The 14971-nt window shown below is 46.1% G+C and overlaps 1 protein-coding gene across 1 annotated transcript; it reads left to right on the forward strand.

Moving 5' to 3' along the window:
- Positions 1-14184, forward strand: TNFRSF8 (TNF receptor superfamily member 8). The gene is made up of 11 exons (XM_027882575.1): positions 1-340; positions 5376-5454; positions 6867-6989; positions 7634-7789; positions 7876-7969; positions 8404-8687; positions 8895-9005; positions 9525-9572; positions 10665-10690; positions 11765-11972; positions 13141-14184. Exons 1-11 carry the CDS (start codon positions 269-271, stop codon positions 13383-13385), a joined length of 1446 nt encoding a protein of 481 aa, XP_027738376.1. The 5' UTR covers positions 1-268; the 3' UTR covers positions 13386-14184.
- Positions 14185-14971: the final 787 nt, after the last annotated feature.

The raw sequence follows: 14971 nt of genomic DNA on the forward strand, positions 1-14971 counted from the left end.
CGCTTTGGGTTTGTTCTTTTTTTTTAGGTTTCTTCTGGGGACAGCCCCCCCCTCGCCCTCCCCCTCCCTTCTAAATTATTTTCTCACCTCGCTTGAGTCTCAAAGCCTGTCCCCTGCTTGCCTGGAACAGCTGGAATGGCCCTGGACTGAGTGAACAGGCACGGAGTGAGGCTGGGCTGGAGCCTGGAGGGATCTCGGGCTCCAGAAGGGGCACCCTGGCCGTGCCACCTGCGATGCTGGGAGCCAGGGACACCTAAACCCACCTCAGATGGCTGCCCGCAGCCTGGCACCGGCACTGGGGCTCCTGCTGCTTCTCCAGGACATCCAGACATCCCTGCAGGTAAAGGCAGGGGGGCACCAGGATCCTGGAGCCTGGGGTGGGTCTGGGGGCACCCGGGGCTGCAGGGCTTGGGGTTTGGAGGGTGGGTGTCCACAGACACGAGGTTTGTGCAACGTGGGGGGATAAAGGCACAAAGCAGAGCTGTCAGGAGAGTTTGCCTTCCCTGGGAACTCCGCAGGCAGGAGCAGGGGGTACGAGCTGGGATCTGCATCCCCCGTGTTGGCATTGCTGGGGTTGCTGCAGCTCCGGGCACGTCCCAGCTGGGCAGGGAGGGAGGGAAGGTTTGCTTGGGGCGGGGGGCTTTTATTTCTGCCTGTGAAATGCGCTCTGTGCAAGGCGCGTTCCTTGCAGAGCTTCGCTCAGAGGCCGCTGCTCGCTCTGCTGAGGCGGGTCAGGAGAGGCGAATTGAAAGGTGTAGAGGCAAACCCATGACAGATCTTCCTCTTTACACCTCCCCCTTCCCCCTCCCCTCCCCGACTTCCTCATGAATCCACTATTCTTTCTGAATCAAAATCACTTAAAATAGCCGCAGCCCCGCAGCTGCACTCAGTGATGCTGGAGGTGCACACCAGCTCCCTGCTCAGATCGTATCAGCTCCTGTGGCTTTGCTGCCACTCCCACGCTTGCCACTCACCCCCCTCCTCCCGTGGGTCACCTGGCAACGAGCCCTCAGCACCTGGCATAAATCCAGGTAATTTCCCTGGCCAACACCGAAGCATTCACGTTAAAAAAAAAAGAAAGGTCAGTCACAGAGAGTCTTTGCACAGGTAAAGTTAGTAGGTGAGTAATTGCACTCTGTGCTGGATCCTGAAATGGGCTGTTTTCCCCTGTTGGGGAAATACGAGGATATATTAACCTAAGAGACCTGTCTGTCCTCCATAAATGAATGATAAACCACCACTTGGGCTGCCAGGAGGTGTTTTACAAGACATGGGCTCCAGTTAGAACTTTGAAAATAACCAAGTCCTGCATCTTCTTCACAGGCATTTGAAAAAGGTCCTCCTGGCTCTTTTGGTAAGAGTAGGAGTTTGCTCTTGTGCCTTTAGTTGTAAATTCCCCTCCCACATTGCAAGTTTGCTCTACTTTCCCCTCGTTATCTGTCCTGCCACTGTCTCCTTCCTGAAGTACAGAAGGGTTGGAGTCTGCAGCCCTTGCTCACCTGGGGAGTGCCTGGGAGGGCGTTCAGATAAACTTGTCTGGTCTGCTGAGTGCAAACTGCTTTAGGAGAAAGGCAAAAGAAACCAAAACACAAAAAAAAAGGATGATATTTTTGCTAGCTGATGTCACTTTTGGTGTTTTGTTCACAAATTGAAAGGAGCAGTGAGAAAATTTGGGTTTTTTTGATAGTCATTGTCAACATGCAGACTCACTGCAGAATCATCAGTTACCTGGAATAAATACACAGATCTCACTGGCACAGGTTTTTACTGTCCTTCTGCACTGCCTCTAGCACACAATTACTGATGCTGGAGCACAAGTGATACTATTTAATGTGAGCAAGTCACAACTTATTGTCCTATTTTTAAACCACTTACTTATGTCCACAGTTTGGGTTTCGTTTCTTTTTATATTCGGTGAACTCTCGTTTGTTGGTAATGTCTTTATGATCAAGCAGATGGAGCTTGACAAACTGAAGCCTTAGATTACCAGCTTCTTCAGAGCTGTCAGAATTTAACCAGAAGCTTGACAGGCAGTTAACTGTTTTGCTGCAGTATTAGTCAGTTCTGGAATAGCCACTGCTGGTAGAAATCTTTTTTTTTTTTTTTTTTTTTACCGTAATGTGCTTTCTTCCTGACTTACAGCTCATTTGTAGCAAATTTCGTGCTCTGCCTCACCATCACTTTTTCTCTATGAGCTCAAAAGGCCATAAATAAATGAGTCAAACCTTGTCCTGACTGAATTGCAGAGTAGCCCACTGAATTCAGCACCATCTTTACAACTGCCATTATTTAAATTGGAATAGCAAATGTTTGTAGAACCAAGGAAAGTGAGAAGAGCTACAAAAAGCCTACTTTCTAAAACGAATTCCCACAAGCAAGCACTGAAAAACCCAAATGCTTTGTATCTAATATGTCTGCTCTATTTAATTGGGCTTTGACCTGCAACACATTTAGAAAATTGAAAAAAAATAGTTGGCCTGTTAGGTCATTGAAAGCACTAAACCAGGGGATCCTGGGGATCCTGACACAGAGCAGTCCAAGCAGGATAGCATTTGTGGTCTTTCCTTTCATCAGATGTATTCCAGCTTCTGGTAAACCCCAAACCTTTGAAAAGCATGCAGGAAAAATTAGTGAAATTCAGTCTCTGTTTCCCTCCAGTTGAACAGCAAACTGAATCCAACTGAAGAATTCCTTGTATTAGAGCGAAAACAGATGCAAATAACTAATCTGTCAGAGACTCGTGGCTTGTTCACAGCTGTTCAAAAGGTGTGGACAGATTCATTCTGTGCTGAGAAGCTTTCTGCTGCACTGGGGATCGTTTGCTGCTCCAGCTCACCCTCCCCTTAGCTCGCACATTTATCTGTGTCCCTGCAGCTGGAATAAAGCAGCATCACCTCTGCACAGTGTCCTCCTGTCCAACCCAGATCAAATCCACTCTGGCATGGGACACAGATCCAGAAATAATGATGGCTCTGAGGTTTCCCATCCCAGCTGACAGACACCTGTCACACTCAGGGCAGGAGCCAAACAGCTTCAGGATTTAGAGGGGAAAAGAGACAAGAATGGGGATGTGGTGACTGAGGCTGAGCGTTGAGATGTGTGTTATTTGTCACTGAAAGGGGCTGTGCTGATTTTCACACTCGGGAAACACCCCTATGAACCTTAAAGCCATTTTGCAGGTAGCTTGGATTGGAAGTGGTGGTGCCTTCAGAAGGTGGTTTGTCCTGCCATGATTTGGTGAAATGCATTCTTTTCACAGCAGAGAAGCTTGGGTTTGGCTCAGGGAACAGTACAGGTGGCTACAAAGCCGTGCTGGACACCTGAGAGCAGCATTTGCTGGGGAGATGTGGATGATATGTGTAATGGAGCTGCAGGGCAGAGCTGCCCTCCTGTGGAAAGGGGGGAAAAATGTTCAGTACTCTCTTTCTTATGTATATTTTCATAAATTGTGTGGTATCCACGTCTAGTTCATGCAGTAATTTGTCACTGCACTGGCATCAGGTCAGGTTCATAATCAGAATGTGCCCTGCTGTGTCCAGGAGCAGAATTTACCCTGAACTCCTGGTTTCCATATTTTAGAACAAGGTAACTTTTTAAAAAGCTGCCATTCCCTCACACTTTTACACAGGCACTATTCCTTTATTTAAACACACAAATATACTGTAAGCTTATATGCTGCATAAATAATTGAAGAATTTTGTTCCCACCCTGGTTTAAAATTCAGCTGCATTTGCAGCCGGAGTTGGTTGCCCAGGAAGAGAAAATCATGTGTTTGTGGTGACTTCCCCCAGCTCTTCCAGAGAACCTAACCCAGGCTGATTGGCTACAGCCAGCATGCTGTAGCTTCTTAAATTTTCTTTCTAAACCCAGTTAATTCACTCGCTATCACTGCGGTGACTCGGGAATGACCCTTTGTGTGGTGGGTGGTGGTTTCCTGTTGCTCAGCTGGGGCTCAGGGGCTGCCTGGCCAGGCTGGATCTTTGCACCCAGAAGTGTGGAGATGCCACTTCCTTTTCCTGCAGTCTGGGGCTTCCTCCCAGAGCAGGAAAATGCCGGGTGCACGTGTGGAGATGAGAGCTGAGTCAGGCTGGGCAGGCAGAGCTTTCTGCTCTTCCCCTGCAGTCAGGCAGGAAAAATCCTCGTGGGGAGGTTCTGGCCCGGGGGTGATGCAGGGATGTGTCACGTTCTCACTTCTGTTACTGGTGGAGCTCGACGAAATGTAATGATTTCAATATGTTTATATTTCTTGCCCTTTTGTTCATTTCCTCCTTGACTGAAAGTTCCTGTTTTCTGATGGAAGTGAAATAATTTCAGTGTTTTCTGTGTGTTAAACTGTGAGATTCTGCACAGTGTACAAAGGCAGCAGGTTTTATTTCAAAGGCCAGTGGGAAATTCATCTGCAGAAAGTGAGATGGAGAGTTTCTGAAATATTTAACTGCTCTACCAGTATTGTGTGGGAAAATCTCGGGGGAATCTGCTGATTGATTCTTCACCAAAAAAATCGCTGTTTATGCCTTCTAGCAAAAAGTGAAAATGAAATTCAGGTAACAACAGTTTTAGGGGATTATTAAGGGAGATGCCACATTCAAAAATCCGATTTTCTCATCAGAACACTCGTGGCACTGTAATTTCCCAGAGCATGTGGTGGCCCAGCCGTACAAAAACAAAGTCTTGCTGTAATGCTGCCTGTTCCAATTCATAGCTGAGTCTCATTTTCTAAGCCAAGATTAGAACTATTGGATGGTGGGTTTTTTTTTAACTAAACTAGTATCAGTTATGTAGTAATGAAAGGTTCTTTCTGAAAACCTTCACTCACAACGCGAGTGGGATGAGTTATTTGAATAAGAGCTCCACTGTGAGAACATCTGCAGCATTCTCTCTGAGGCAAGACCCTCTTCCTCTCAGTGTGGGATTTGCCCCAAGTGATAATTGGTTAATTGGTTTATAATAAACACATCCTTAGTTTGCTAAATTCAAGCAGTAGGACTGCATGAATAACAGAAAAACCTGTTTGCTGCCACGAGTCACTGTGGGCATTGCAGCCCATCTGTCTGGATTCAGGTGGTGCTGAACATGGCACAACCTTTTACTCCAGTGCACACAGAGCTGGAAATCTGTTCCAGAGGTGAGGGATTGTTTTTCTTTTCCCTAAGACAATGATTTTTATCCTTTTTTTTAAATATAATTTTATTTGCTAACTGCTGCAAGATTTCTAAAGGAGATGCAGGCATTAATTTAGTTGCTTTGGGGATACTTGAATTTTCAGAAAGCTGTGGGTTTTTCCTTACCATCTGCAGATGGCATCACTTGGAGAAGGTCCTGGGATCAGAATTAGTTGTTTTCTGATTGTGTCTTTTGTCTGTCTCACTTTCTAGATATCATTAACCTGTGACACACGTGGAAATTGGTTCTATGATGAAACTTCACAAAGCTGCTGTTACCAGTGTCCCTCAGGTCAGTATAATTATAAAATAATCGAATTTACATGGAGTCTTTCTTGGAGAGCCAGTAGGAACTCTGTGTATCTGCAGAATTGTATTTTGTCCCTGAAAAAACAAGTGCAAGTTCATGAATCGCTGCCTGATTGAATCCAGAGGTGAATCTCTTCTCCCCTGTCCTGCTCCTCTGCACGCAAACAACGTGCAAATTGCAGAGTAGAGAACTTGACACAGTTTTGATGTGCTTTTTCTGCCTTGACTGGACACTGAAGCAGCCAGAAACAGGCAGAATTCATTTCAGTTTGCCTCAGGGTGTGAAACAGCACAGGCAAATTAGACTCTGCGAGTTTCTGCTCGGAGACAAAAAGCACCAAATGAAGGTGTGGAAAATCTGACACTGTTCTCATAGCTTCGAAAGTGTCTCACACGAGGGAGGGAGGGAACAGCCCTTGTCTGGGGACACTGAGAGCTTTGCTAGAAGCTGCTTGGGACTCAAAGGCACATGAGGTCAGGGCAGGAAACACCTCGGTGAGAGAAGAGCTCTGGAAATCTCTGAAACTGCCCCTTATTGGCCAAAAAACCCCTCAGTGGGTGGGGCATTTTGTGGTGCTTCACCACCATCAGTATCTTCTTGCAGAAATCTGTTCTTTCTCTTTTGTTTTTTCTTCGAGGAAATTTCTGACATTTCTTTGAGCTCTGATAATACGGGGGGGGGGGGGGGGTCAGTGTTTGATTACCAGCATTTGCATGCAGTTCCAGCAGGATTCCCACTGGGACATCCTGCACTGCTGGCCACACCTTCCTGCAGAAGCTGTCCAGGTGAACAAAGAGCCAGGGATGGAGAAAATGTCCCAGAAAATAAGAAAAGAGGGGGCTCGTGACTCAGAGACAGTCCCAAGGAAAGCTCTTTTCTCCTTCAAAACCACACTTTGCCAAAGCTCCTGTCATGACAGGTGTCATAGTGAGGTTTGTGAGAAGCAGAGATCTGATTTACACCAGTGAGCCACCAGTATCCATCATTTCACCTCTGTTGATTCTTGGCTGCATCCTCATGTCAGTCCTAGACGTTTCCTCACATCCTCTGCACAATAAAAGTTATAAGAATCCTTTTTCATTTTTATCTCCCACTGCTCCTCCAAGCAATAACCTGCTCATATCTGCTACGAGCTCAGCTGCTCATTGTGAAGGAAGAGCAGCTTTTCTAAAAGCCCTTTCAGCTGAAGAGAAGAGGGAACCACGAAAACCAATCCCCTGGGAACTCAGGAATGGCAAGGACAAAAACCTGCCAGAGAAACCAAATGACTGTGGTAGTGTGTCTAACAGGTGAAGGAGCATGCAAGACACTTCAGGATGGTTGTCTCCCATCATTCTGAACCGGTGTCCTGCATATTTTGGTTTGTTTTTGGTTTTTTTTTCTCTTTTCTCCAGGCTCTGTTAACAAGAAAGCTTGTCCTCAGGACCCATCTGCAGACTGCATAAGGTGTGGGCCTGGGCAATATGTCAACACAGAAAACCTGAGGCCACGATGTGATGCCTGTGTCTTATGCAAAGGTTTGTTTCCCCTGCACATACCTCACAGTTATATTCCCTCTACGTGTTTTGTTTACACTTTGTTCGTATTTTATTCGTTTAGAATTTCCAGCAGCAGAATTACCTGTCCTTGGTTACTGATTTAGAGGGCAGAGTGATACCTTGCACATAATCAGTGTGGCTTCCTGTGTGACCTGGGAACTACCCAAAATCTCTCTCCTCCAGTGCTGTCCAAGTCTGGATTCTACTTTCTGTCTTATATTGTCTAAAGGCTTCTCCAATTATTCATGACTTAAATTGCCATCATGTGGCTTTAAACTGACAGAGAGCAGGTTTAGATTAGATATCAGGAAGAAATCCTTCCCTGTGAGGGTGGGGAGGCCCTGGCACAGGTTGCCCAGAGAAGCTGTGGCTGCCCCATCCCTGGGAGTGTCCAAGGCCAGGTTGGACAGGGCTTGGAGCAACCTGGTGGAGTGGGAGGTGGATGGGATGGCAGGGGCTGGAATGAGATGAGCTTTAAGGTCACTTTACCCTGAGCCACTCTGGGATCATGACCTTGTTCTGCCTCCTGAGCCTCTGAACTGACGTTGCTCAGCTTTGGCCCCCCCTTTGCATTTCCCTTGCAGGTGATCCTTTGTTACTGCTCTCTGTTTTCTCGCCCACAGAATCGGATCTGGTGGAGAAGGAGCCCTGCTCCTTCACCTCCGGCCGCAAGTGCGAGTGCAGGCCAGGCCTGTTCTGCCAGCTCAACCACCCCTACACCTGCCACCGGTGCCAGCCCCACACCCCCTGCCAGCCTGGCTTCGGGGTCCAAGTCAGAGGTGGGAATTCCATTTTCCCTCTCCTGCTCTTGACCTGCTGCGTTTGGGTTGGTTGGTCAGTCCCCAGGTCATTGTTTTTTATCCAGGCAACTCAACACATGATGTCACTTGTGAAGAGTGCCCTGCTGGGACCTTCTCTGACCAAAGCTCCAGCACTGACATCTGCAGGCCCCACACGGAGTAAGTCCCTGGTTCTTTAATGTGACTGACTAATTAACTGAAGTTAATAAGGGATGAAATGGGACACATCAATTCTGGTGCAAAGTATACAGATTTATCTTAGGGGCACTGGAATAGCTTTGGGGCCAGGAGCAGAGGTTAGAAACCCTCTCTTTATTGCACAGCTCTGGAGTGGAGGGAAGGAAGGAAGGAAGGAATCCCTCTTGCCTTGTTTTTAGTTTACAGTGGAATTCCACACCTGTGTATCAGGTTTGCATCCAGGTCAAGAATTAATGCCACGGGGGTGAGAAGAAGGTTAATGGCTTTGACACTGAAAGCAATAATTGGAGGTGGTACAAAAATGACCAAAGGGATGTTTGTCACATGGAAAATACTCCTCTCGTGGACCATGGCACTTTCCTGCAGCACTGATGCCCGTTCTCTCTCATTCCCAGCTGTGCCAAGTTAAACAAGGTGGCACTGAGCAAAGGAAATGCCACACACGATCAGGTTTGCCTGGACCAGTCGCCCACCTACCTCACCCAAAGCACTTTGCCCACGAGACTCAGCCATGAAACAAATCACTCTGACCTGAGGAGGCTTGAGGAGAGCCTGGTGACCACTGCTAGTGGAGATCTTCCAAGTGCCACTACGACTGAAAACCCCAGTTCAACTCCTGAGGAGAAAGCTCTGAGTGGCACTTTTCCCACCTCAGCCAAGGGGGAGATGACAATGGGAGGTAACAAAGACACAACAGTTACTCTTTCTGGTGCGCTTTGTTGGGAGATATCTTTGGTAAACGCACTTTTTATGTGGGAGCTTCCTGCAAATCCCCTACGGCTCGTGAAAACCACGTCCGTGGGTCTGTGTCCAAACACGTGGATCCACTCAGAGCTCCTCCTCTGCCTTTCCTCAGCCTTCCCTGTGCTCCCTCTGTGTGCTGCAGGTGTGGTGCTCTGGGCAGTGGTTCTCTGTGTGATTGTGCTCCTCGGGGCCGTGCTGTTCTTCTGGAAGTGGAAGCTTTGCAAGAAGCGGATCCTGGTCCTCAAAGGAAAGCGTGAGTTTTTAAAGCTCTGATACCTGGGAGGCTGTTTGATCTCCCAGGATAAGCCAAAAGGCAACTGAAATATCCCAGAATTTTATGAGGGTCCCTGAGGAAGAGGGTGTTCACTACAGCCTGGTGAAGGCAGGCCACATAAGGGTTTTAGGCAAGAGGAACATGAAATATTGAAGCAGCTGTGAATTTACAGAGGGCAGGGACAGGGTAACCAGCTATTTCTTCTCTCAGCACAGGCACTGATATTAAATGATACCTGAAGTGCTGTGTGAGTATTTGTTGGTTCTGGGAATGGGGATGGGCTTTGAGCATGAGAGCAAGAGTGATTTTTAGTGACACCGGCTCTCCATAACTTTGCCTGTCAGCTGTGTGAGGTGTGCCTGTGGAACCACATTCCCTCCTTATAGAAAGCAGGATGTGCACGCTGTGGGTTGCTTGTAGACCTGTGGGTGTGGTGGAGCTGTTGGAGCCTGCAGGCTCCATGGGGAGTTTGACTAAATGGAAGGTTTCTCTTGTCAGCCCATCTGCATTCTGTCATCGCACACAAATACGGCCTCAAATCGCCAGGTGAGTGACTGATGGGCCAGCACTCCGAAGAATAAGAGGAGAGTTTTAATAAGGAGCTTGATTTTATAGAATTTTCATTTAAAAAGTGGAAGTTCTCCATGTCAAACTTCTGTCTCTGCTGCCTTGCAGAAGGCCGGTGCTTTCTGGATGTCAGCAGGTGCCGCCAGATGGCACTTTGTTCTCACAGTACACGAAGGGTTGGGTGATGTGTCAGTGCAGGAAAACAGTCAATTAATTTCTGGGCAGTAAAAAAAAAAAAAAAAAAAGTGTGTGTCAGCCATAGCAGCCTGTACAGATCCCCCAAAGCACACACAGTTTGTCCAATAAGCTGAACCCCTCTCAGAATCCCAGTCTGTCTCATTGATAGATTTATTCTGTTGTGTTGGATTCTCCTCATCACCACAAATCAGAGCTTTTAATACTCATTTATTCAGGAATATTATTTAAATTTTCTCAAAATTTACAGGTTTTTTTCCCCCTCGCATTACACAATAAAAACTGTTACTGTGCAGCTTTTTAGAGCTGATGCACTGGAAATAAAGGTGGTTGCACATCAGGGTGACATTAGATAGTAGGTCTGAGCCCATCATGGTGCTACAGGATGTTGTACATTCCCTCCTTCTCACCCCTCTTCTTTCCCCAGCATTCCCTGGAGTCATCTAATGACATTACACATAAAATCCCATCCCCTTAATACTCATCTGACCACACGATGGACTGACCCAGCTTGTTAATCCAGCAGAAAGTTATTAACTTATTTTTTTTAAAATATATATATAAGCCTGTCTTGTGCTTATCTGGACAAGTTTCATCAGTTCATCGTTTCATTAGATGAATTCCAGCTGTGGTGTGGGGACAGTGATGCAAAGGGCTTTGGGCAGAGCAGGATCTCCCAGCCTTGGCACCAACGTGTTGGTGTTCACCTCAGCTGTGTCACTGAAGGGAGCCCTCAGTGTTAGGAAAACCACAGTGCAGGTGGGGTGGGCAGTGGAGTGGTTTTGGGCAGGGCCAGGTGGCCTTTCAGAGCACATATCGACATTCTTGTGATTGTGTGAGTTTTCTTCTGGTAATTTTTCCTCTTTCCTCTTGCAGGTCCTGACCTAGGGCACAGATGTGCAGTAAGTGTGAACAATATTCCAACCCAGATCCTTTCCATGCCAGTGCAAAGAGTGTTATTTTTAAATGTCCTGCCACAGAGTGCCAGGCTTTTTGCTTGGACTTTGCTCCCCAACGTGTGATCATCAGGGTGAAGCACTGAGCTGTACCAGGACTTGCTACTTCCATGTCCTGGGCTGGGTTTAACTTGGTGTTAAATAACGTGATGCTGCCAATCTCGCTCCTGAGGGGAGTATTTGGTTTGGTCTCATGCCATTAATGGTGCATTCCATGGGACAAGATCCAAAGTCACAGGATCAATGTGCCCTTCCTTCCATGTGGGAGAAATTTTTCTGTCAGTCCCTACTTTGTCTGTCAGGTGCTAATTTTTCCAATCACTCTGGTGACAATCATCTGTTGTAATTTCAGAGTGTCTTTGCTAATCCCTGAATTGTGAGGAGCTTCCCCTCTTGCTTCCTTACTCAGACATGAGCAAGAATTTTAAACTGCACATATCAAAATCCTACACTGGTTTTTCTGGGGTTTGTGTTTGGCTTTTTTTTTTTTTTTTTTCTTTCCCAACCTTGTGGGAATACAAACAAAGCTGGGAACCTTTGGCCTCTCTCAGATTCTGGCTCCTCTTTTAAAAAATTGTTTGTAATGAATTCCTCACCTAATAGGTATTGTGAGCTCGTTTGTTGTACCTGAGGTTCTGCTGAGGCAATTGCATTTTGAAGTTAAACCAGTTCAACCTCTGGCTTGTTCTGTTCTTCCATGGAAAACCTAAGAGGTAGCTAAACCATAGATTTTCTTCAGTGAAGATGATGGACATTCTTGCAAGTGTCATCAGCAATCTGTAAACTGAGCTTAGAAATGCTGGTTTTTAAATAAGGGCTTAAGTGATGCAGGAACCTGCTTCAAAGAAATTTAAGTTCCCATACCTGTCAGGCACTTTGGAATTGTTCCCTCCCTCTGACAGTGGTGCTGGGAGCTCCATCCTGTTGTCCTGGCTGCCCTGGAAGGGTTCTGCAGAATCCTGGCAACCCTCACAGTGTTTTTACATCCACCCCACTTTTGCTCTCTGTTTGTATTGGCAGAAGATCCTCCTGAGCCCTGAGAGTGGGCCAGAAGAGAAGGAGTTAATTGACAGAACCCTCCCTTTGGAAACCAACAATAACTTGGTCTCCAGTACAGAAAAAGCACCGAGTCCCCCTCGGGGTGTGGCTGAGGTGACACCCAGCAGTGGGAACAGCCCAGATTGTCCTGTGGATTCTCGAGTCAGAGACCACACAAACAACAGAATTGGTGAGTGTTGCTTCCCCCCCCCCTTTTCTCTTGTTTTTCCAATTTTTCAACCACATGTCACATAAATGTCATTCCAAGATTACCAATAAGCTGCAAAAGTGCCCAAATCTCCTAACAAAGATTGGAGCTGAATCTTTGACACACAAACACCTATCCATCTGAGTATAACCCTTTCCTATTTTCATGTTTGCCTTACTCACTTTTCAGTTTGACAGAAAATTTCCTTCTTCCTCCTATTCATTCCAAGAGATGTAAATTTACAGAAGAAATTTGAAAACCAGAAATAAGTCAGCTGGGAAAGGATGCTCTGAGTAGGAATGATAGTTCACATGACTAAACTACCATTTTCTTCTCTTGGTTTCACAGTAATAGCTGGAAATGTTTCTCCCATGTATTCCCATAAATCTTTGACCATGGCCCAGGGTGGGAGACAAAGTCAGCCAAGGAACTCCCTCAGGCAAGGAATTGTTACCTGAGACTTTCTGGCAATGTTTCCAAACCCAATTTTGAGGTTATTTGAAGGTTTTATTTTTCATATTACAAGAGCTGACTTTTCCTTCCTAAATGCCCTTTCAGTCTTCACTGTGAGTGATGGATTGGGATGAATGTGATGATTTGACTTACCATATCCAAATATCTCCAAGCAGTTGTGACCTGCAGTGTCTGACCTGCTGCATCCCTCTGAATCAAGTGTAGTGGTCCAAGCCATTGCAAAGGCCTTATTTACCTTTTTGTGAAGGACTAGGTACAACAAGTTGGACACAAATCTATCCCAGAAAATTTTGCAGTTTACTCTCAGCTGGAAAAATCTTTGCTGGTCTCAAGACCCCAGAATTTCTGTACAGTGCTGATCCGTACCCAAAGGCTGCTGTTAATGCAGGTGGTGTTGTTTTTCTAATCAGCAGGAGAATAAACCTTGGATTCTTTATATCTAGGTCCCAATTAATAACTTCTTCTGGCAGACTCTTGTGAGCATCTTCTGCCTCTTCTGCTCTGTCCTTCCCCTGTAGTTCGAGCTCCAGCTCAGTGGCTTCATCCCATGGAAGCTGAATCTGCTCACTCTGAAATGCCCACAGTCCTAATAAAACATTGTTGCATGAAAAGGAGCCATCTCTGGGGCCAGCAGGGATCGTTCACCACCCTCAGCACTCCTCTTTTCCTTCCTCAGAAAAGCTCTACATCATGAAGGCCGACACTGTTATCGTGGGCTCCATCGCAGAAGTGGCCGGTGGCAAGAACTGCCCTGGCAGAGGATGTGAAAGTAACTCTGACACCCAGGAAATCGTGGAAGAGGAACTGGCAATGCACTACCCAGAGCAGGAAACAGAGTCCTTTCCAGGGAATGATGTCATGGTTCCCGTGGAAGAGGAGGGAAAGGAGTTTCACCACCCCACCACTGCCACAGAGAAGTGAGAGCCCGTGGAGATGAGGAGCTGCAGGGACATCCAGTGCTGCACTAAGTCTGACTCTGTGACAAGGGAGGTAAACACACAGTGCCTTGGGTTATTGGAAAACTCCTGGAAAACACCAAAACACACTCAAACAAGGAGGGCTAGAACCTCCTTCATCTACCAAACAACAGGATCATCCAAACCGTTGGCCTTCGTAGCTGACATCAAATATTCCTCTTTCCCTCTCTCTCCCCGTGTGATGCTGGAAACAAATTTGAATCAAAGCTGCCCAATTTAGAGGACATCTGGACGTCAGCTGAAGTTTCCCAGCTTGCTTTCTCTGCATGAAGGAATGGGTTGAAATCTATGTCTGGTTACTTCTGTTAGTAGGGAAAATTCTGGCTGGGATTCCGAGGCAAGCTTGAGATTCAGCCATGGATGTTGTCGATTAGGTTGTTTTACTTTCAGTACTTCCAGTTTTGTCGCATATTTTGCAACATCTGGCATTTTCTTAAGGCCTCAACTCTTGACTGAAAGTGATGACAACTTCAGTTTTCCCCAGCACAACCAACTCTCAGGATTGTGGACTTTATGTTTCTTGAGGAAATAGGATCAAAAGGTGCCACCCAGGCTCAGAAAACAGAAGGCAAATAAAACTAATTGAAGTCCACTGCACTTCAGGCCATTCTTTCTAGGTTTTGAAGTTTGATTCATGTTTTTAACTACTTCAAATCACCTCTGAGTGTATGAAATGGCCTCTTCTGATGGAAACTGGTTAGTGGATGAACTATGGGTTTAACCCAGTGAGGAGCCTGTAAAAAGGAAAATGAAGAAAAGAAACTATTTTTCTGCAGAAAGAAAAGACTGAAAAAGAGGCACAGCAATTATTTCCTATAAAATTATTAATATCTATTTGGTTTAAAATTGCTCATCACCATCAGGGTGACGGTGATTTGCATACGCTTTAAAAACAAAGCTGTCTTGTGGTCGACTGGCTGGTGTTATGCTATTTTTCAATCTTTCTTGCTGCTTGTTCAGTAACTGTAAATGTAATAGTGCTGATTACACTTTTGCAGAGGACAATGGAAAATGAGCAAGATGACAAAGTGTCTCTTAATAGTCAAAAAAAAAGGAACCACAAAAACCATTGCTTGCTTTGTAGTTTTGCCCTGGGTGAAGTACTGTAAAAACAGCTGTGCAGCTGCAGTGACTTATCTTAGAATACACAGGAGGAACATAAGGGCTTAAAAACACCTTCTTGGGCCAGTCTAGGAGCATGAGCCCAACATTTTATCTCTGGCAGTTGCAGTCAGGGGTGTCAGTTGGGAAGAGCACATCAGCCGGGCTAATATCTGCTGTCTGCATTCCTCCCAGTTCTGCAGCAGCAGCTGGAATTGGATCAGGATGTCCAGGAGTTTTTCTGAGCCCTTACTCTTTGTTCATATTGCCACTAGTTTTAATTCTCTCTTTTGAATTTCCTGGTACAATCTTTCCTCCATAAGCACCTGTGGCAGCAGGTTACAGGTACCATGCCCTGTGTAAAGAAGGACTCGTAACACTTTTAACCTGGCCTTTTTATTTCAGTGAGTGCCACTAGTTCTTGTCTTA

This window comes from Empidonax traillii, unplaced genomic scaffold, assembly GCF_003031625.1.
Source record: "Empidonax traillii isolate 1590-97213 ecotype Southwest subspecies unplaced genomic scaffold, ASM303162v1 scaffold106:size2091409, whole genome shotgun sequence".
Lineage (NCBI taxonomy): Eukaryota > Metazoa > Chordata > Aves > Passeriformes > Tyrannidae > Empidonax > Empidonax traillii.

Excerpts from the sequence above, each read along its gene's own strand:
- TNFRSF8 (XM_027882575.1), top strand. The coding sequence starts at position 269 with ATGGCTGCCCGCAGCCTGGCACCGGCACTGGGGCTCCTGCTGCTTCTC. Across the intron at positions 341-5,375 it reads ACATCCAGACATCCCTGCAG|ATATCATTAACCTGTGACAC; the intron begins GTAAAGGCAGGG and ends CTCACTTTCTAG. Across the intron at positions 6,990-7,633 it reads TGCCTGTGTCTTATGCAAAG|AATCGGATCTGGTGGAGAAG; the intron begins GTTTGTTTCCCC and ends TCTCGCCCACAG.